At 47.0% G+C, this 22,546-nt stretch overlaps 1 protein-coding gene across 1 annotated transcript in view; it reads right to left on the reverse strand.

Moving 5' to 3' along the window:
- NBAS (NBAS subunit of NRZ tethering complex) overlaps positions 1–22,546 on the reverse strand; it is a 239,213-nt gene that overhangs the window by 201,400 nt on the left and 15,267 nt on the right. The window contains exons 7-10 of the mRNA XM_028515331.2: positions 21,793–21,926; positions 19,595–19,728; positions 18,084–18,182; positions 406–544 (exon numbers count right to left, since the gene is read on the reverse strand). Of these exons, the coding sequence (XP_028371132.1) occupies positions 406–544; positions 18,084–18,182; positions 19,595–19,728; positions 21,793–21,926 (506 nt within the window). The remainder of the gene's footprint in view (positions 1–405; positions 545–18,083; positions 18,183–19,594; positions 19,729–21,792; positions 21,927–22,546) is intronic.

Genomic DNA, 22,546 nt, shown 5'->3' on the forward strand with positions numbered 1-22,546 from the left:
ACTCTAGTTCTGCCACTTGCTGGCTGGACCAGGCGAAGGTACGAAATAAACCACACGTCCCTTTCCTCCTCAGGAGCCTTGGGCTCTAACAACACCTACCCGAAAGGGTTACTGATAAATCAATGAGCTAAAACATGTAACAGCACTCGGAACAGCTGTAGCACATAAAGAGCGCTTAAAATCATACTGTCTAAATAAGTAAATGCAAGTAACAGGACTTCCGTTAGGGCCTGTTTTTCTAGGAATGAGAACAAGTTACACACAACATGCTTCAGATAAATGTGGCACTTGAGAGAAGCACTACGATGTCACCAGCAGTAAAGTCATTCCCCTCGTTCAGGACAAATGACTCCCCTCCCCCCGTACCTGACCGCGGGCAGAGGAAGCGCCGTAACTGGTACTCACCGCAGCAGCGCCGTCTCCACCGTGGGTGACCTGCTTGTAATGAGGGGACCCCGAGAGCACCCTCCAGGCAGAAAGGCCACAGCGGGAGGCTCTCGATGGGCCCCCTTCAGCAGATGCACATCCGCCCACCAGTAACAGCCTGAAATGGAGAAAAATAAAAAGAACTGATAAATTGCAAAGATAAACAAGACAACATCAGAGCAAAGAGCAGAAACGGTTACCCTCGCCAGGAAGACTAAAGTAAAACTACTATGTATTAAACCTAGAGGGTAAAAATGTTAGATGAAACAAGCAAAACAAAACCAAGCAGTCTTTGGACTGCAAACTTTACCCTCACTCACGCGGGGGTGAGGCTTAAGCATGGGAGCACCTGAAACCCAGCTGGGGATTCGGAAACGAGAAAAACTGTTTTACGGTTGGCCACCGAACATCGAAGGGACTGTCTGTTATCAAACCAGCGAACTTTCATACACAGATGTGCCGCCTTGCCCAGACACATAAACGAGGATGCTAACTACAGCAGGGCACAGACCCGATGAAGGCACAAACGGTGGAAGGGATGGCTGCTGGGGGTGCTGTGGGCGGGGCCGGGGGGGGCGGTGCCAGGACACTGGGGTGGGGCCGTGCAGGAGTGCAGCTGCACAGGAAGGCTGGCTCACTTTTCCGCTGCCTGTGCCTTGCCGGCATGCAGACCTCACTTACCAGACTTTCCCAAGCAGCCCAACAGCTAGCACCAAAAAGCAAAGCTGCGGGACCACCACACCAACCAAGCCGGTTCACGGTGGAGCCCCAACAGCCGTGATCTATCTTACTGAGGCTCAGCGTGCACACGGCGCTACCCTGGTTCCAGGTGCACAGCCAAAGACTCGACACTCGCACGTCCACTCTGAGACGGTCACCACAGTGGGTCCCGTCAGTACTCCCCACACGCAGTTACCAACCGAGCTGCACGGCCTCTGCGAGCAGGAAGAGGCAGGAAAACAGACTCTGCCTGGAGTCTGCAGGAAGAACAGCCTGGCTGACCCCGCTTGACTCTAGCTCAGGGGGGCCCGCTGCGAACTGGTCACCTCCAGAGCCGTAAGGCCCTGCGCTTGTTTTAGCTGCTGCCCGTGTTTTGGCAGCCGTCAGAGCGAGCACGGACCCCACTGCGCACTGGGTGTCTTCCCAGCCCCCGGGGCTCAGGCGGCTGGTCCAGGCCCCACCTCCCCCAACTCTCCTCGGCTTTCACCACTTCCTTTCTTACCTGTTTCTGTTTCTGTTACCTGTTTGTGAAGCCAACAACGGCAACACACCAAACAAACACAACACCTCATCTCTACCACACACTCTCAGGTGGAAAACTCGAACGGCACAAAATCCTTCCAGGGGGAGACAGGGAGCTTAGCCCAACTCAAAATCTCAAAATTCACCAAGTATCGTCAATGTGCTTCCTTCGCAGAAACACACCCTGAGCCGTCGCACGAAGCCCTTTTCCCGTTGCTTTTACGTACGGCTCTACCAAGTGTGTATCACAGCAAATGGGAAGCAACACATTTTGAGAAGACGGCCTGAAGCAGCCCGTGTGGGCGGTCTCGACCCCGGGCCAATCTCCAGGGGGAAGACGCACTTAGCCCCGCCCACCAGGGCAGAGGAGCCCTGGGTCCACAGGCAAGCCAGCAGTGAGAGTACGACTTGACCAGCGCATGCATCTATGCTGCTCACTTGATTCTCCTACACCAAGATCATTACCTCCCCCCCCAGAAAAGGTACATTTACCACAGATAAAATCATATGATTCCTCTGGGTCTAACTACCCATTTAAAGCAAATACAGTTGACAAAAGAAAAACACTTCAAACAATACTACGAAGTTGTAGTCTAACCAATGGGTAATCTAAAAATCTAGACAGAAAGAACTACAGGATAAATGACCTGGTTTCTTCAGAACTATCTCTCTCTCTCTCTGTATGCAAAAGAATGTGAGGAGGAGAAAAACGGAGAGCAGATTAATGAATAAAAGAGAACACAACCTGGATGTTTGACAGCATTGACAAATGATTATTAATTACCTTCTAATATGATAATGGTTTCATGTTTATGTTTTTTAGAGTTCTTATTTTTTAAATTTTTTAAAATACTTTACTGATCTATTTTTTGAGAGAGAGGGAAAGGGAGGGAGAAAAGGAGGGACAGAAACATCAGTGTGTGAGAGAGACACACATGGCTGCCTCTGGCACACCCCCAACCAGGGACCTGGCCGGCAACCCAGGCGCGGGCCCTGACTGGGAACTGAACCGGCGACCTTTCGGTCCACAGGCCGGTGCTCAAGCTACGGAGTCACACCAGCCAGGGGGTGGAGCCCTTATTTTTTTAGATGTAGGACTGGAATATTTAACGAAAACAGCATGCTTTCCAGGATAACTGAGGCTCGGGCAGACAGGAGAACGCCCGGGGTGCAGATGAAACGAGACTGGCCGTGAACTGACTGTTGAGCGGAATGACAGGCGGAAAAGACCCGTTATTCTGCCCTCTCTGTGAACGTGCTTCCGATGTGCCATAAAGAGTTTTTTTTTTTCAAAAGTCAGCTCATCAGGAAAAACTTCTCTGGATAAATAGAAACAAAACAGGTAACTTTGAGGATCTACATTTCCAAATTTAATCAGTGTTTTTTCCAAAGAGAAAAGTTGTCATTCATAAAACATGCCCCCAAAAGGCAAGACAGAGCAGATCCTGATAACTACAATGATTTGCATCTGACGAACGTACAACACACATATGTTTACATCAATGGAGTCATTCTTTCCCCAGTGGACTGAGCATTATCGTTTAATCTGCACTGCGTCATGGAGCGGACAGATGTCGTGTCTAACTTTCAGTTGAAAAAACAGACACACAAAACTTTAAGCTGCCTGACTTACTGAAGGAGATAAAGGGCTAAGATTGCAGATCTGTTATTTCCTGGTCTCGTGCCTAGAAAGCACTTCCTCTTACAAAATTCTCACAACTATTGTGGCCATGCAGAGCTCAAACTGGCCACAATATGACAGGATCCAAAAGAACAAACGTGACTCAATATCTGCTTCCAAACGACCCCTCCTCCAGTCAGGGCAGACTGGAGAGAAACGGGGAAAAGAGGCAGAACGAGGGACCCAATCATGTGCCGTCCCCGCCAGCCGGTGGGCAGCCTGGGGACGCCGGTGCTCCAGCTACGAGGACGCACGTGTGTTCACACGTGTGTATGTGGAGTTGAAGGGGGATCTGACAGACGTCAGCAGCACGTGCACAGACTGGGTCCCACAGACACTCGGGAGAAATTCCTGCACAGGTGTCTTTGTCTCTGGGTAAAAGAGTGTTTCGTGCACTATTTACAGTGCAGGAAAATTAGGAATACTTTAAGTAATTGAGGGCATGAGTAAACGAACTCAGTAGATTGTTCAGGGAACCGTATGCAATGTAATAAGAATACAAAATACATGTCACAGGGCCGCACACCGAAATCATGAGCGCGGCTGCCTCCAGACAGGGGAAGCGAGACAAGGAAACGGAAGGAGGAAATCCTCGCTACTGCCTCTCTTTCATCTATATGTCCGTGTGTCCGTGCACCACACACACACAGCTTCAGTAAAGGAGATAACCTTAGTATTTGTCAATTATGGGCAGGAGGGACTGAGGTGTTCATTATAGCATCCCTTCACTTTTCTCTCTTTTTTTAATTTAAAGAGGAACAGCAAGATACACTCACAAATTAAGTGCATAAATATTTTCCAATTAATGAAGTCCACGAGAAAAAAATTCCGTGCATTGGTTTTTACTCTTAGCATCAACCCACAAGTCTGGTCAAATACTGAAAATAAAATTAGCACATAATTTGTTTTGTGACATTTTGAGATAGTTTATATGTTAATGGTTGTATCTAAGCACGCTGTGGTTTGCTACTGAAATGACTGTTAGGCTGTTGCAGAAACTGCATTCACAGACAGACAACGCTACAGAAGATAACTTACGTGGCTCACGGTATTTTGTGTTGCAGTAAGCTCCTCCACCCAGAATAATTACATGCAGGATTAGCCAGCATCTCCTTGAATACTCAGGGTGTTTGGCTTTTATGCGCTTCCTTTAAGAATCACATTTTAAAATAAATAATTGTTTTAAAATTATTCTATAAAGTATAAGGCAAAGCAGGATTTCCACGGTACAAATTAAATTTTTTATGCCAAAGCCCATGGTGTGCGGGAGTTAAGCTTAACTTCTTAATAAAAATGGGAGTAGGGACGGGAGAAGGGGAGGGAGGGAGAGAGAAGCAGGGAGAGAGAGAGAGAGAAATTAACTTTCCCAATACTCTTTCACCTCAAAATTTTGTGGAAAATAAGAGCATCGTGGGCCTAGGAATCAGAGCCACCAGCTACGCCCTGCATCCACCGGTGCTGACCAACCGCGAACCGAGCGCTGAGCGAGGAGGACCCTGCTAGGCGACCGAGGAGCCTGCTCCATAAACCGCGCACAACCCTCCCTGCAGTCAGTGCGCAGTGCCACGTTCAGCGCCCCCGTCCTTCGCCAGCGGCCACGGCGTGGCGGTCAGGGGAGCGGATCCTGTCCTCCCTTGCCTCCTCTGACCCCTTCCACATGCATCCCTACGCAGGAGTGACAATGCGCACCGCCCGGCCCAGGGGAAAGGACAGGTCCACACAGACCGTGGGTGCACAGGACCTCTTGCTTCCACGACCTTTGACCTGGGCACGAAACAAAGGACAGACGACTGCGTGGAGGAAGAGGCCAAGGAAGGCCATTCCAGGCAACGGTGGAGAACAGTCTGTCAGTTAAACAACTCCCCAGACAGAACAGGGCTTCCCAAGCCCAGGGAACCTGATGCACAAGAGCTCAGAGACCAGTTTGTCAATGGTGCGCTCAGGGCAAGATAAGAAACGCAGTGGGTGCTTCTAGTCTGTCTGTACAGGGCGAGGAGGGCGAGCAGGACAGGAAGTTCAAAGGGGTTGGCAACGATGCGAATGGTCCATCCTGCCCCCTTCCTGGGCACTCACCACCACCGTCCACCTTCCATACGGTAAGAGTCACTTAAATCGACCTCCATCGCTACCCGCTGGGCCACCCGGGCGCGGCGACTGCCTGTACTCTCACAGCGCGTACCAGAGCTGCCTCACTCAAGACACATCCACCCGTGCACTCTGTGCAGCGAACGACAGGGCCACAAAGATAAGTGAGACACAGCCCTTGTCCTTGGCTTAACCTCTCCAGGCTCCCATTCTCCCCCCGTCCCTGGGAAAGGAAGGGACCGAGCCAAGTGATGGATGACCTCTCTCCCAGCCGGGCATTCTAAGAGTCTGAAATTCAAAGCAGGAACACAGGTATCAGACAACAAAAGTAAACCGTGACTGATGGAGAGAACATGCCGGGCGGACGCCAGAGCAGAATGGCGGGGGGGGGGTAACAAGGAGGGGGCGGGGGGACAGAAAGCGGCCGCCGAGCATCACACGTATGCACTACTGGGGAGCTGGGAGAGCTACCACGTGACACTACAAGTCGTTTCCAAGAATTACAAGTGGTTTGCTAAGAAGGCTCTTCCATCTAATAATTGGAAGACTCTGCCATCTAGTGGCTTAAAACCTCTTGAAGCCAAGGAAGGAAGTTTGCGATACTAAAAAGCGGGAGAGACACTTCGATACATTCCGTGCAATGACCACTGTGCTGGTGAACACAGCCAGCAAGGAAGGGGAAAAAGGAAAGAAAGAAAAAACACTTCACGTCTCAAAATTAAAAAGTGCTTAAGACCATACCTGGCAAAGTAAGGGCTCAAAAACTACGCCCACTAACCCTGAAGCTGGAAGCCACTCCACTCTTGGGAACATTTCAAAAATGATCCCAATTTTGATTCACTTTAGTGTATCTTAAATATTCTTCACTGTAAAAAACCTTACTAGTTCCATATTTAAAATTCTGCAAACCCATTTTTTATTACATAAAGAGTTTATAAGAAGAAAACATACATAATCATGACTCCACCAATGGTTCTCCAAAATAACCGGGCATCAGAATCACGCGGGGGCCGCACGGGCAGAGAGCACTGGGCGCCCCTTCCCACAGAGGTCAGCCTCTCAGGGAGAGGGCGGCTCCGGGAGCCTGTCCTGCCAGCCACCCCCCTGGGGATGCTGAGGCTGCTGTGCGGGTGCCACACCCCGAGAACACGGGGCTTCACGCAATGCTGGAGTCGGTGAGCTGAGCTCTGAAGGACGCGGTTCACGGTAAGTCAAATGGGAGGCAAAATACGGAGCATCACAGCACTTAGTCAGTGCGTGCTTAAGGACCATCAAAGACAGCGGACTGCAGTGGATGGTGAGTTGTTAAAACCAGAGAACGTTTCTTGGATGCAGAAGGCACTATCAGAGACTGCTGAGTTCAGTAATAAAATTTCATTTTCCTGGCAATTTGATAATTAGGCATTTAATGTATTTAAAATTGAATTGTACCTGGTTATAAGTTCCTCAAAATGTAATTTGAAATTCAGAATCAAGAGGTATAGGAAAATCTATAAAGTTCAATGCTCCTCACTTGATACCTTCCCAGCAGAATGGGACCCATAGTCAGATGGATGGCTGGGTGGTGCAGAACAGAGGTGAGCAAACACCTTCTGTGAAGGACCAGATAAACACTTCAAGCTACATAGGCCATACGGTGTCTTTCACAACCGCTTATTTCTGTCATCGTGCAAAAAAAGCACAGACAATATATTTTTTTAAGTGTGGCTATGTTCTAATAAAATTTCATGTGTGGGCATGGAAATTTTAATTTCCTGTAATTTTCATGGGTCATAAACTAGTCTTATCTTTTTTTCACAACTGAGAAACAAAGTAAACTCTATTCTCAGCTCACAGGCAACACACGAACTGGCCAGATCCGGGCCGCAGGCTGCAGCGTGCCAACCCCAGGACGGAGAGAAGCCCACGGAGCACAGGCAGGAGACGAGGATCTGAGTGGGTCACCTGCTGGCCACACCACTGGAGAAACATTCCTTAACCTCCTGGGGCTCTGGTTTCTCCGTCTACAGAAGAGCTGTTATGATCGTGTCTTACGGAACTGTGAAGACTGGGACTCGATGAGTCTGATAACCAACAAAAACTACATAAAGTTAATTTTCTTCATTATAACCTTAACTTCAAGGTCAAGTCAAGTCAGCATCAGTTAGACGGCACCAAAAGTGTCCACAAGGCACTGCACTGCAGTCAAACCCTGGTTCTCAAACACCTCGGCTCGGGAAAAATTCGCTCTTGACCACGCTGTCGGCGGAAGAAACGTCTCGGTGGTCTAATGAAACTTCGGGTCCCGATTCTCTACCTGACACCCCTTCCATGCTGGTATCCGTGTGGTCAGGCACGTGTCTCTCGAGCAACAAGAAAAAAAAGATTCTGGGTTTGAACAAATCCCTTCTCAGAGTCTCCAGAATGGATTCAGTCGGAGAAGCGAGGCCCCACTGCTGCGTCAGGCCACCCCACCTCCCCGCCCCGAAGCCATTTACAGGCGTGCGGGTCAGCGAGACTGCAATTTCACCTAGGAAAGGCCTGAAAAAGCCTGTTTCCGACCTTTCACTCACACAGCTGTGCCATCTGAGCTCTTCAACTTGCACTCTGCTGAAGCCAGGCTCTCGCTCGCTCGCTCACTCACTCAACAAACATTTACTGAGCACCCTGCTTGCCAGGCCCTGTTCTCAGAGCCGAAAGCAGAGCTACAAATAACACAGTTCCGGCCCTTTACCGGAACAGATAGAATTCCTGCCCGCCATAGAGTTTCTGTTCTATCACATCACTATTGCTTCTTCCCTTTTTATACGTTTTGACAAAGCCGAGCGAGTGGGAATGACTGCACCACAGCTTACTGGCAGACACTCCATGCGGAGAGAGCGCTGTCACGGCCACGGATGACATGGTGACAGGACACGGCGCCTGTCCTCAGCCGGGCCACAGCCTCACAGATTACTGTCCGCTGAATTAAATCAATGGATTCTCTCTTCAACATAAGGATGGGCTCTAAAGGGTCAGCCCCAGCCAAACATTATATAACAGAGAGATGAGAAGAAGAAACAAGAAGGACATTCTAGGCAGAGGAAAAACAAGCAGGAGCAGAAAGCCTTGAAAGAGCAAAGTCACACTGAGAAACGCAAGAGCTCACACCTGTCCAAAGTCACCTGGAGCAGGAGTCAGCAAACCACAGGCTCCGCCCCCGACCTGGCCCGCCAGCTATTTTCGTAAACAAAGCTTTACTGGAACAAGTCACAGCATCCATTCACATACTGTCTGCAGCCACTCCCATGCTGCCATGGAAGAGTGTGTAATCACGACAGAGACCGCCTGACCCTTTACCGGAACGTGTGCTGATCGCTGGCCTGGAGCAAAGAAACGTGAATGGGTGTGACCCGAGATGGGAGGAGTTAAAAGGCCGAACTGAAAAGGCCTTTCATACTAAACTGAGGAGCTGTAGCCCTACCCCAGAGGTAAAGGAAATGAGAGATGAATTTTTAAGCTCCGACTTGCATTTTAAGACCAGTGTTCGTCGCTGCAAACACAACAGAAAACCAATCAGAGAAGGACCAGACGGGAAGCAGGGAACACCGCTGGTAATAAATTGGATAAGAAGTAATGAGTGCCTGGACTGTAAGGGAGGCAGCAGAAATGGAGAGGAGGAGACATATTCGAGATATATTAAAGAAGGAAAATCAACAAGTCTTAAAGATTCATAAAAATGAGTTAAGAGAGTTATCGGAAGTGAATCCCAGGTTTTGGCCTGGAGGAAACGATATAAATTGAGATCTGGGAACACAGAAGAACATGCAGGTATGGAGGTGAAGTACGATTAACATAGTAAGGAAATAATGAGTATAAGGTACCTGTGAGTAGCTATCCAGGAGGGGGTGTTCTGTGGGCAGGTGTGTAACAGCCCTGTGGCCCACGTGTGACTCACAGAGCACAGACTTGGGAGATGTCACATACGCAATTAAGTGGTTAAATGAGTTTGGTCCAAGTTGCCTATAAAGAAGATATAGGGTGGATAAGAGAAAAAAAAAGTCCAAAAGATTCTGCTGAAAATCTACTAGAATAGAATTAATAATCAGGTTCGGTAAGGTTGTAGGATACACGACCAATACACATACATCAACTGTATCCCTAAACATGGGGGGAGTATGTACACACACACACACCCTCACATGGCTCAGCAAGAGAAGAGAAACACCCAGCCCCGCTACCGCCACGCCCGTGTCACACACCGGTCCTCCCCTGATGGGCTCAGCCCCGCAGCCCACTCAGCCCAGCCTCCAGGCGGCCGTCACCAGTGCGAGGGAGGAGGAGGCGACAGGTCGAGTAAGTTATTCCTACGCTTCCCTGGGGCAGCTTCAAAGGAAAGGACGTCTCCCACTCATTTTATTTAACCTCCCAGAGCTTTAGCAGAAGCAAGCTCAAGGGAGGAGGAGTAGGGAGGATAAGAATTCCCTGCAGAGGCCGTTATCAGAACAGACGCTAGGGTCCCACCCTCAGCTGCCTGATCAAGCCTTTGAGAGGAGAGCCTGAGTGTGCATTCTTTTCTGATCCGAAGTAGGCGATTCTGTCATCCACAACTTGTTAAGGACATTAGTTTAGTAAATAGAATGTGAAAAAAAAACAAATACTAATGAATAAATTCATCTAGATTTCTTAGATCCCCTTGCCCCTGTTTCCTCCCTCAACCCAACAGCTGATGCCAGTGGCCATCATCTGAAGACTTAACTCCCTCCCAGTCCTTCGGGGCACTGAGTGACCCCCACGGCAGAAGCACGGTATGTTCAGAGTCCATCTATCCGGCCTGTCTACCTGTCCATTACCTTGCATCCTGGTTTCAGAACACCCAGGTTCAGAACACCCAGGCTCTGAAACCAGATTCTTGGCTTCTATTCCAAACTTGTTCTCCCAGGAAAATGTATTATTGTCTTTGACCCCTTGCCCCCTCTCTACGAAACACGGCCAACTGCTGCCTGCCAGGTGTCGCTGACGCTGGGTCTTTCCATACTGCCTGCGACCAAACCCCCTACTACAGCGGGCCTCTTGTGAACGCCAGCAGTCCACATGAGACCTCCTTGGTGTCTGAGCAGCTCGCTAAAACCCCATCGACGGCCCCTGCCCGGAACGGTGCTGGCGAAGTGCATCCAGAAGAATGGCCCGCCCTGAGGTTTCATGGCTAAGAAGGACAACAGCACAGCCAAGAGCAGAGTGCAGCTCTCCTGATCCTAACCCAGTACCCATTCCATTACACCAGAAATATGCTTTTTAACACTTTCTGACTGCCTATAAAACATAATGAAGCATCAGTCCTTCATTCCTATAAAATAGCTGAAGATTCAGTAGCCTTCTTTCCCGTCTCTCCTCCCGAGAGGGACCCGCCAGCTAGCAATCACTCAAGTACAAGAAGGAAGTCACCCTGGCCTAAATCCATCAGGTTAAACTGCCACTGAAACACTGGGAAAGAAAGAAGGGGGTAGACAGATGGACTGGTCGATTGATTGACTAATTGGCTGACCAACTGAACAGATTCAAAAGTCGATAAAATGATCTTCAAAGGCCCATTTAATTGCAATGGTAACATAATGAGAAGTAGCCCATCCCATCGAAGAATCTGCAAACATTGGAACAATGGATGGATGAAGCCAATTTCCAAAAAATGTAATGTCTTTCAATGTTAGGCCAGAAAAAGGTCAAGTTAATAAAGCACTGTCTTCTACTTTTAAAAAAAACCAGCCAGCTGATGGATGCTAAAAATCAAGATCCTCTGAGTCTCGTGTGTCTACCCATCCGCAGCATATCCTGGATGAAAACGGATCACAGGCTGTGGCCAAGGCTCACTTCCCTGCCTCCCCAGGAACAAGTGCCTGTGAAACCCAGCCCCCACCCCCACTGCAAAAACCACAGTCTGTGAAGCTCAGCAGTCCCTTAATTCACACCTAAGGGCTTCCACCTCCACCAGAACAACATCGCTTTCTGTACAGGCGACAGCAGCCCCTCTTCCTTCTCCTCGAAAACCCAACCTCATGCCGGAGCAAGGAGAAACTGAAAGGCAACGTGAAAAACCCCTTAACGTAAGGTCAAGCCGATTACTGACGTGCAGGCTTCTCAGGTACCAGGCTGCACACGGACGTCTCAAATGCCAACGAACGGCCCCTGCGTGTCCAGCGGCCGACGCCCACTCTCACTGTGGGGACAGGTCCTCAGCAATGACGATGGCTCCAGTCCTCACTTCTTCTCCAGAAGCAACCCTGCATAAGATTATCAGTCTCATCCAGTTAGGGCTTAGGAATGTATCATGCAATTTGCACATATCTGCCCCTCGAGCGGTCAATATAGTGAGTGTATCTTTCCACGTATCAATGCCTTGATTCTCCCAGAACACAGAGGACCTTGGGAACTGGAAAGAAAGACAGGCAGTTTTATGGCAACGTAACAGCTGGGAAAGTCCACTGACTACCTTCCAAAAGCATCTCACAGGTCCAGATGGAACCTCACAGGACAACAAAATCTTTCAGGTAGGGGACTCTCCACACTGTCTTCTCCACAAGATCCAACTGCCACACTTGTGGGAGCTACCTAAGTTCCCCAGGTAACAGCGCTGTATCAAGGAGAGCCTGTGGCCCCTCTGAGCACCCCCCACTGCACCCCTTCCCATTCCCCCCGAAGACCGTTTTCCTCCGCTTGGGGCCGGCGAGGTCAGTAGCATCATGTCACTCAAGGGCTCTGTCACGCACCAAGCACTGATCCCCGACTGCGCGAGCTATTTATTTGGAATACTCCCTTTATCCCATGAGTATAGAGGACTTACAATCTCAAATGCTTGAGGTTTTGCTTTAGGGGAAGTCAGAAACCCTCACGAGGTGAGCAAACCAGTATCCGTGAAGCACAGCAGTTCAACTCCTCAGCACGGCCGGCCGCACTTGGAGGTGTTTCTCAGCCTCCCCCAAGGGGCAGCCCTCTACAGACCACGTCCTGCCCCACCTCCCGGGCCGTGCCCAGGATAGGAGGCCCTGCTGCAAGCTTGGGAGGAGGCATCAGACCCGACTGCTCTCAGCCAGGGTACTCAGTAACCCGACCATCGTCACTGGAAGGCAACCTGAGTGAGGCAGGAGTGTGTGACTCCGGAACCCGCACTGGACCCGAAACACAGCTGACGGAGAGGAAAAAACTCCAGCCCTCCAAACACTCGGACCCCTCCCTTTGTACAACCATGACATGACGTAACCAGTCAGCCACGGCTCCTCCCCCCGACTGCAGGACCTGTGGGTGCCTTTCTCACCCCAGACCTGAGCACCTTTCTTAAGGAAGAGGCAAGTATTCAAATGAAAGCCTGTTTAAAGGGTCTGTTTTTTCTTTCTTATCCATGTCTGTATTTACCACAGTTTTCTGAGGTATGATTTGCATTCCAAAGAACTCTAAGGTCTGAGAGATCTTTAGGGGGAAGGAATATTCTAACCCTGACTATAGTAGTGGTTGCGCAAATCTATACCTTTACTAAAAATCACTGAATCATACAGTTAAAAATTCTTCCATGCCCAGAGTCTCGAAAGATACTGGACATGGGTGGCTTCTCCAATGGGCCCAAGAAAGAAGACCTGAGTTCTATCTTTTGTCCTTGTTGAGATGTAAATTAGGGTCCAGAAGACGTTACCCTCAAACACTAATTATCTCTATGCAGTGAGTGACCAAGGAACTGTCAAGAATCAAAGCTGAAAAGTCGGCCTTTGCTTGCAGACATTTACAATGAAATTAGGAACAAAACTTTTTAAAAAAGCTGTACAAGGCTGAAAGCAATGTCATTTAGAAATGTGTGCCCAGACAAAGTCTTGTATTTGGACTTAACCCACGTTACGTGAGTGCCCTTCCCTGTGACTGAGCAACTAACTGATCGGTCTGGTAGCTCAGAGAGCAGCCACCGCACCCGAGTCTCCACCACCAGGCACAGCGCTGCTCTCCAAGAACACAGAGAAGGCACGAGAACCCTCTCAGCCGGACCAAACTGCACCTGTGAGCCAAAATGCTCCGGAACACAGAGAGCACTGAGAACCCAAAGGGGAAGGCAGGAGAGAGTTGAGGGGGGGTGGGGAGGGGGCCAGAAACATGAGATCGTCCGGGGAGGACAAAACACCCTCATTAGGCTGAGACTTGGTGTTTGTAGAAAAAGAAAACAGTGAGCCACGGCAAATCCACGGAGCTTACCCCGAAGCTCCTCAATTAGTTGTTTGTGTTATTACCGTTCCGCCGCCCCAGCTGCTCTTCAGCAGGGCTCGCGGCGTCAGGCGGAACAATGAAGTTCATAAGACCCTGAGTTTTGTGTGTTGCCGAGTCATCCCAACTCCACTCCGGCTGACTTATTTCACATTTATTAAATCCTTGTGGATGATAAATACTGCAGGTGTCTATCGCTAGAGTAACCAAAAATAGATGAAAACGTGATGAATATTTCAGCTTCTTTCATTAAAAAAATACACATAATAAGCAACAAAAGCCACTTAGCAGTATTTCTGCCGTGCACCACAGGGCACTCACTCATACTCCGTGCTTTGTAACGGTCCTCATTCGGACACCCGCATGCAGTCCTGTCTCCATGCTGGCGCCACCAAGAACCGTACGACTGCAGAACCAAGAGGCGACCCTCCTTCCGTGGTCTGATAACATACCAAACTTTCCAAAACTTGTATTTAAATATCATCCTTCCGAAAAAACACCTACAACTTGATTGGATCCTGGGCCAAGAACGGGAAAGCCATAAGAGTAATAAGTGCAATCTGATCCACGGCAAACTGGCATTATGTAATAACTTTCATCATGATCATTTCAAACCTCATGAAATACTGCTAGGAACGGAAGATATCAAATATTGATTGACCTTTGTAATAAATCAAAACAACATAGTGTGAAATAAACTAAGCAAACCAAACAAACAAGAAAACATAGCAAAGAATTAAGATATAAAACACTTCTTTTAAAAGGGACAAGAAAAGTAGAAGAGAGAAAAGCACGGGATGGACAAGAATATGAAATAAAAGAGAGGAAAGAGGAAAGAGAAAAGTCAAAAGACAGAAACCACTTTTTCCCTCCACCACTTGGGAAGTTAGAATTACTCAGCCAAGGAGCCCACCGCAGGAGAGGGGTCGAGTCCGGGAGCTGTCACACTAGACGTAACACTACAAAGACGTACTCCGCACGCTCTCTGCCTTCCACTGTCTGACACTCCAGTGTGAGATGTCGGAACTAGTCACCAGAATAAAAAAATAAATAAAATGTGATCTATACAAAAACAGTGCCCAAAATGTGGCAAAGCACAGAAAAGCAATTCTACGTAAGAAAATGAATAGGCCCCTGCCGCCTATGGCCTGAACTGAGTTACCCAGCCTCTAGTATCTCCCAACTGAACGCACGTTCCTCAAAGCAATGCCCAATCCTTCTGACTCCCAGACCAGCAGCCGGCCACCCTCCCCAAACCCGACCTGCAGCCGTCTTTCTACACCCTGTCTCCATCCCAACCATCGCCTGTCCTCCTCCCACACACACCCTACAGTGTCGGGCAAGCGACACCTGCTGCAATTTCACACCAGCACCTGTGGCTGTCTTCTTCTTGTCACTGTTCACTGTCATTTTGTCCGGAATGTCCATCGTGCCCAGATCACACCCATCCTCCAAAGCAAGTGCGAGTGCCACGGGCACACTTCCCCGATCCCACAGAGAAGGATGTCTCCTCTCTGTGGGCCCCCCTCACTGCGCCTACACCCCGTTAAGGCCCTTTCTTCTTTCTAGCTAGCGTTCCTACACAATACACACATGTCCACGCACAACTGGCTCGTCAAGGCAGGGGACACACAAATCAAAAGGAAGAAATCAACAGCTTTCTATTTCTTCACTACTACCACTTCCTAAACACCTACGGTGTATTCAATCCCCAGGACAACTAGTGGCTCCCAGAACACTCCATTCCCTTTTCTCCCTTCTTAAGGGAGAGTCTTAAAAAAACTAGACATGAGAAATACAACAACTGAAAAAAACCACAGTGACAACTTTTAAAAAAGAGATGAGGCCCATAAGAATTAGTAAATAGAAAATATATCAGAAAAAATTAAGCAGAACCCCACTTGTTGAAGGACCATATATATCATTAGTTCATTATATTTATAATAGACCTCAAAAGTTCTTCAAACTTTCTTCATTAATTATACACATGTATATGAAAAGTAAAATAAACTTTTAGTTCTCCTTTTTAACAAAAACAAAGGTGAAAGGAGAGAATGAGGACATTAAAGGTGATCCAGGAGACTCGGCATCTACATAACAGACATGCCAGAGGAAAAAAGAGAAAACAGAGGAAGAAACAATTGAAGAAATAATTTCATGAACTTGCCCAAAAGCAAGCATCCACGTTGAAGAGCTAACACTGTGTTTATAAAAATAACCACCCCAAGACATAACATGGTCAAGTTTCAGAATACTGGGATCAAAAGTAAGAAAAATCGTAGCTTCCAGAGAGAAGGGGGACCAACAAAAAGTAGAGAAAAAATAAAAATGGGTTTTAAACTAGAGTGGCATTAGCATTCTCAAGAGCAACACTAGAAGCTAGAGGGCAATGGAGCAATGCCTTCAACGTTCTGAAGGAAATTACTTCCAGCCTACATTTCTATCCAACCACACTATCCATTAGGCAATGAAAATAGAATAGAGCCATTTTCACGTGTGCAAGGCCTCAACAAATATATTTCCCAGGCCCTCTTCCTCAGGAAGAGGTTCACCAAAACAGTGAGATGAACCAAGAAAGAAAAAAGCATGGGGTCCAGCAAACAGGTGACTTCACAAAGGAGAAAAGTAAAAGCAACCCTTAGGACGATGGTGAGCTTTCGCTACGCAGCTGCTTCAAATCCAAACTGAAGCAGGTCAGAAAGCCCCGAGAAAGACTTCTTCAAGATAAGACTTACAGAACACCTACTGCATATGATTTACTAAAAAGAGCTTTACACTATGGGGCAACCAAACATCCAATAAAAAGAAATCATATTAAAAAGTCTTTTATGGAAGAGGAAACGTGAACGGCCAATGACGTGAAAAGTTGCTCACCCTCATCAGGCGACAGGTCCATCATCAGTAATGAAGGAAATGCGAATGAAAACCACAATGAGATATTTTTTTTACACCTACAGATCAATAAGCATTTAGAAGTATGATATCATCAAGAGTGCTAATAAAAATATGAAGCAGTGTCGCAGGTTCGATTCCCAGTCAGGGCACATGCCTGGGTTGCAGGCCATGACCCCCAGCAACCGCACATTGATGTTTCTCTCTCTCTCTCTATCTCCCTCCCTTCCCTCTAAAAATAAATAAATAAAATCTTAAAAATAAATAATAAAAATAGGAAGCAACAGAAACTGTCATACACTGCTGATGAAATAGTAAACTGGAAAAAACATTGTGGAAAACACTTGCATTCCTTATAAAGTTTCAGATGGACTTACCTGAAAGGAAACAATTCCACTCCTGGTTATACTTCTCAACAAATACTCTTGCACATACGTGTCAAGAAATGCATGATAAATTCTGCCACAGTACTATTGTTATAACAACATAAAAAAACTGGAAACAAACCAAATTTTCATCTACAGGAGAAGGAATAATATGCTGTAACATATTCATAAAATGAAATAAACTAATCATAGTTTAAAATGAATGAACTAGAGAAACATGCCTCAAGAAGCAAATCTCAGAGCAAAACATGTATGCCTTCTCTGTGATTTCATTTATATCAAGTCAAACAGCAAAACTAAACATGAATACCTGGTAAAACTATAAAGCAGCAACAAAATGGTACACACAGAGCCCAGTACAGAGGTCATGTCCAGGGGGACGGGAGGATGGACAGGGAAAAGCACAAAAGGGGACTTCAGTGTGGGGGTGAGGGTGGGGTGGGGTGTGTTCTTTTGTAGTATGAAAACTTCCCAAGAATAAAATTCCCAACAAAATGCAGGCCAGACCGATGACTAAAGAGCACACACGTCACTCGGAAAGTCATCAGTACACCGAGAGTCAGAAAGGACCTGCAAGCAGACACAGAGTCTCAAAATTCAGAACTCAGCTAAGTGTGTCCAACTCACAATTTGATATTCTTCCCATTTAGAGAACCAAAAAGGTTAGCTCAGCTAACTTATTAAAACACGCGTGAATGTGATTCTCAAACAACAAAATGAAAGGGAAGCAATCACTAAAAGCAGAAAATGCCCGAAGCTTCAGGGCCCCTCAGCCAATGCAGCAAACAGAGCACAGTGGTGTGTGTGAAGACCAGCATGGGTTGGAGACAGGCAAGGTGCACAGTCCACGCAGCCCTGCCTGCCAGGAGGAAGGGCGGAGTCAGCGCTGTGGGCGGGGCCATCTACCCAAGGGTGCTTCAGCAGTGATGGGCAGGAGGTGTTCAAGTTCCTCAGTGAACACTCCCAGTGCCCCACTGGCTCGGAGCCCAGTCAGCCACACGGACGAGCAGGAATGTGACTACAGCAATATTACAGCTTTTTACGGTAACTGTGCACAAGAGGAAAAAGCGAAGACGCCAAATGAGAATCAGAATCAACAATGCCTTCTAGCTAAAACTGCCCCGTGATTGCCACGCCCACCAAGGCTCCTCCCACAGGAGAGCGGTGTTGCTTACCGGTGACCAGGGTGGTACACAGCCGTGCTGACCCCACGGGGATAATGACCGCTGAAGCTGAAAGAGTGGCTCTCCTGGTAGCTCTGGTGGGTTCCACCGCTGAGGTAAGGAGGTAAAAAAGAAATGTGTACCATTACACCACGGTGAGAGGCCACGGGACACCCACTGTGATTAAATTAACAGGAAATACTAAACACGGCAGAGGATGTAAAGCCACCACAACTGTGATACGTTACAGTGGGAACGTGAATGATATAAAAACTTCAGAAAAAGGCCTGGTCGCTTCTTATAAAAATACACTACATGTACCCTATAACTCAGCAATTTCACTCAAAGATATTGAACTAATAGAAATGAAAATGTATATCCACAAAGACTTGCACAAGGCTGGTCGCAGCAGTTTTATCTGCAACAGCCCCAAACTGGAAACTGAGAAGTCCATCAATAGAAGAATGCACCAACAAATCACAAACGTTACACCCGAACATCTGTGACTCCCCACCAAGGACTGAGTGTTTTTATCCGACCCGGAGTTCATAGGTTACAACTCTAATACTGATGCACTGGTATTTGCAGGTAACTCGGTCACAAGGACGGGGCCCTCCTGAACGGGATTTGTGCCCTAGTAAGAAGAGGCCAGAGAGCTACAAGGAGAAATCAGTGGTCCTCGAGCCACAGCAATGTTCTCGCCAGAGCCAAACGTGCTGGCGGCCTGACCTCGGACTTCCAGCCTCCTCGACTGTGAGAAAGGAGCTGCTGTTGCTGATGAGCCACACAGTTCACGGTACTGCGTTAGAGCAGCCCGAGCGAAGGCACGTGAGACAGTCATAGGATATAACACCAATCAGCAGGAAAAGGAATACACTGCTGATGCACCTCAAAATACGATGGATCTCAGAAGATGCTGAATGAAGACTTAGAAGTCTGAGTCCATTAATGGGAATGAATGGAACAGGCAAAACTAATCTATGGTAGGAAAACCATGGACAGTTTTTGCTCTGGGAAGCAGCGTGGACAGAGCTTTGCCGGAAAGCGGCATGAGGGAACTCTCCAGCATGGTGGTAATGTTCTGCGTCTTGGTAAGAGTTGGAACTAAGCAAGCGCACACTTTTGTCATAACTCACTGGCTGGTGCACGTAGGGTCTGTGTTTTGTTGTATGCACATTTTGTCCTGAAAGAAAACTATAGGCCAATACTGAACTTTAATTAATGACAGGCACTCTGAAGTATTTACGTACTGACTCTGAAATCCATTAAAAAATAAGATTGATTAATGGCTGGACGGAGGGAGGACAGAAATGGGACACAAAGTTTAGTAAAAATGCTAACAGAACTTAAGTTGAGGAATATGACTTTTCGTTATAAAATTCTTTCATACTTCCTATTGTATTTGCAATTTTTCATAATGAAATGCTGAAAAAACAAAAACGAAGAGAAAACTGACACTACACCAGAGAAATAAACATTATTTTGTCAAGGTTGTCTTCCCAAATAAAGTGTTCTATCTTTACCTGACAAGGTAACTTCTAAGTTCTCCTCGGTAATTGATGACTAGGAGTTCTGCAGACCACTGCGCACTTGCTTTGTATTCTAGAAATATCAGCCCGGCAATGGCGCAGCTCAAATCCCCTGCCAAACTGGACACCTGCAGAAGAGGGGGAAGGCAGTGACTGGAAGGACACACAGACGTGAACGGATGTGTATGGGGAAGATGCCCGAGACACCGGCCTCACCAGGGGCACTCTCTATAAGACAGCCCCAGAACCGATCTGCATCCTGAAGAACCAGGCAAATCGGGGTGCCCACAAGTAGACACCCACGTCTAGACCAGCCTCCCAACCGCAGGCTGGAACCACAGCTGCCTCTCTGAATGAGGTATGCACCCAGATAAGTGATGTAATGTTCATTGGACTTCCATGGCAAAAAATATATATCTATATAGTAATGCCCCCATTCAGCCTCAGAGGATTCTAAAATACAGAATTCAGATATAAGCCTTCAAATGTTGATGTCTACTTCCAGCAGTAACAGAAGCTAAAAAATGATTTTTTAAAAGAAGTCTCGGCCCTGACTGACATAGCTCAGTGGATTGAGCGCGGGCTGCAAACCAAAGTGTCACAGGTTCGATTCCCAGTCAGGGCACATGCCTGGGTTGCAAGCCATGACCCTCAGCAACCACACATTGATGTTTCTCTCTTTCTCTCTTTCTCCCTCCCTTCCCTCTCTAAAAAATAAATAAATAAAATCTTAAAAAAAAAAAAGAAGTCTCCAATTACCTTCCATCTGCTTCATCAGCAAGTGTAACGGAAAGGACATTTTAAAACACTCACCAGTACCAACCTTTCCCCAACAACGAAGTGCCGAGGGTATGTTGCTAAGACTATGAAGGCATGTGCGCCTCGGGGAGCACACAAAAGGAAGTTCTTCACTACCTTGAACTACGCAATAAAATACCACATCCCATCTGGCTGCAAACACTTGGTGCATGGCTAATCCGAATTAAGATATGCTATAAATATAAAAATACACACCAAAATTTCAAAGAAATCTGTATCAAAGAAAATATTTCATTAATAATTTTCATATTGCTTAAATGTTGAAATGATATTTAGAATTTATTGGACTAAATAAAATATATTAAGTAAATTTCAGCTGTTTCTTATAACTCTACTTACTGCTACTAGAAAACTCGAAATTACACGTAATCATATATATAGTTCTTATTACATGCCTATCTTATTACATGCCTATCGGACAGTCTAGTCCAGAAAACAGCAATCCAAACATCCTAGTTTGGTTCCCCAGGACTTCTGTGATGTGAGCCCAGTGCACTTTTTCAAGTTTTTCACTCATTATTTCTGAACAGAAGTCATTCTCCAGACCATTGGTTCTCATCCCTAGCTTCTCATTAGAATCAGCTCAACAACTCGCAAACAATATTAAAGCCCAAAGCCCACTTAGATCAATTAAGTGAGCGGCTCTGTGGGTGGAGCCTGAGCAGTCAGGGAATTTTCTTTTTCTTTTCTTTATGAAGCTCAGGGGCTTCCAAGATGCAGCCGGAGTCAGACCCACGGTTCCAGCTGGCCCAGCACCCTCTTCACTGGAGGCAGAAGGGTGCAAAGGTAAAGCGCTGGATTCTCAAAGGAGACACTTGTTAACTCGATTGCCATGGAGAAAGTCTCCCCCAGTTTCAGTTTTCTAAACTGTAAAATGGGGATAATATCTGCCCAATCTACTCAAAGGACAGTTGTGAATATTAAGTAAGAATGCAGCATATCGACGTCATTAACAAAGTGTGAAGCACTATGCAAATATACAAGTCATCGCTACCATGAATTTTTTTCTCCACTCCCCCTTTCAACTTCTACCCCTTTTAGGGTAACAAATTCTAACTCTTCTCTTGAGTCAGACAGCCCACTGACTTGGCTTCCCTCACTGGAAGTTTGTAACAGCTTTCAGTACCTCTTTCTAGCACCTACTTACTACCACGTTTTCATAAGGGTGGATTGCGTCTGGACACTGCATTACAAAACACAAAGAATAAATTACTCCGTGCATAGACATCTAACTCGATTCTAGGCATCTTAAGCTCACAGTTTGTTATTCAGATTTATATTTCTATTTCCCCTCTCTTCACATTCATCCACGCAAGTACCTACACAAAGAAAGCATTCAGAAAGTACGTTACGGGTGCAAGGCATGTGCATACCGGGGCAATAACGAAGAGTTCACTCCCCATGAGATCGAACACCCGCACGGTGCCCGAGCTTCCTGCGTAGGCCAGCAGGGTGCAGTCGTAACTCCACGCCACACGTCTCCACTGGGGTTTCGGGTCTTTGGGAACTAGAACGAAAGGAAAAGAGTGCTTTTAACAATATATTATAAACATGGCTAACACTTACAGTCGCTGCAAGTTATCATCCCCTAAGGACCTCCGTGCGTCCGTTCAACAGAAAGGAGCAGTTCCCAGGAGCCCCGTTTCTTTGACACTCAAAGTAAGAGCGGGAATGCGAACCACAGCCAGCTCTGCCCACGTACTCGAGAAGCAAAGCCTGCTGACACCAGCGATCTGTTGAATGCTGCGCATGCCCTAGACTGGTAAAGGTTCAGGTGTGATATACCTCAGACATGTGTGGAGTTAAAAGATCAAAAGCATAGAGAGAGAATGAGCAGAAAATAATTCCAATCCAGTGAGTGCAGTTCCTCTAAAAGCAAAAAGTAAAAATTTCAACGGAGAGCTTTTAAATACATCAAATACAGATGTCAAGGAAACACAAAGCAGGGTTATGCTGACAGTGTTGGAGATATATACGCGCACATATGTAAATATATATTTTGCAGGTGAGTCAGGTACTATTCTCAGTCAATCACACAATTATAAAATCTTGATAACCTTAATAATCTAACACCTGCATTTTTCTCATTCGAATTTTTCAGCACAACAGCAGAGAGAAAAGCCATCA

Source organism: Phyllostomus discolor, chromosome 6 (genome assembly GCF_004126475.2).
Source record: "Phyllostomus discolor isolate MPI-MPIP mPhyDis1 chromosome 6, mPhyDis1.pri.v3, whole genome shotgun sequence".
In the NCBI taxonomy this organism is placed as follows: Eukaryota; Metazoa; Chordata; class Mammalia; order Chiroptera; family Phyllostomidae; genus Phyllostomus; species Phyllostomus discolor.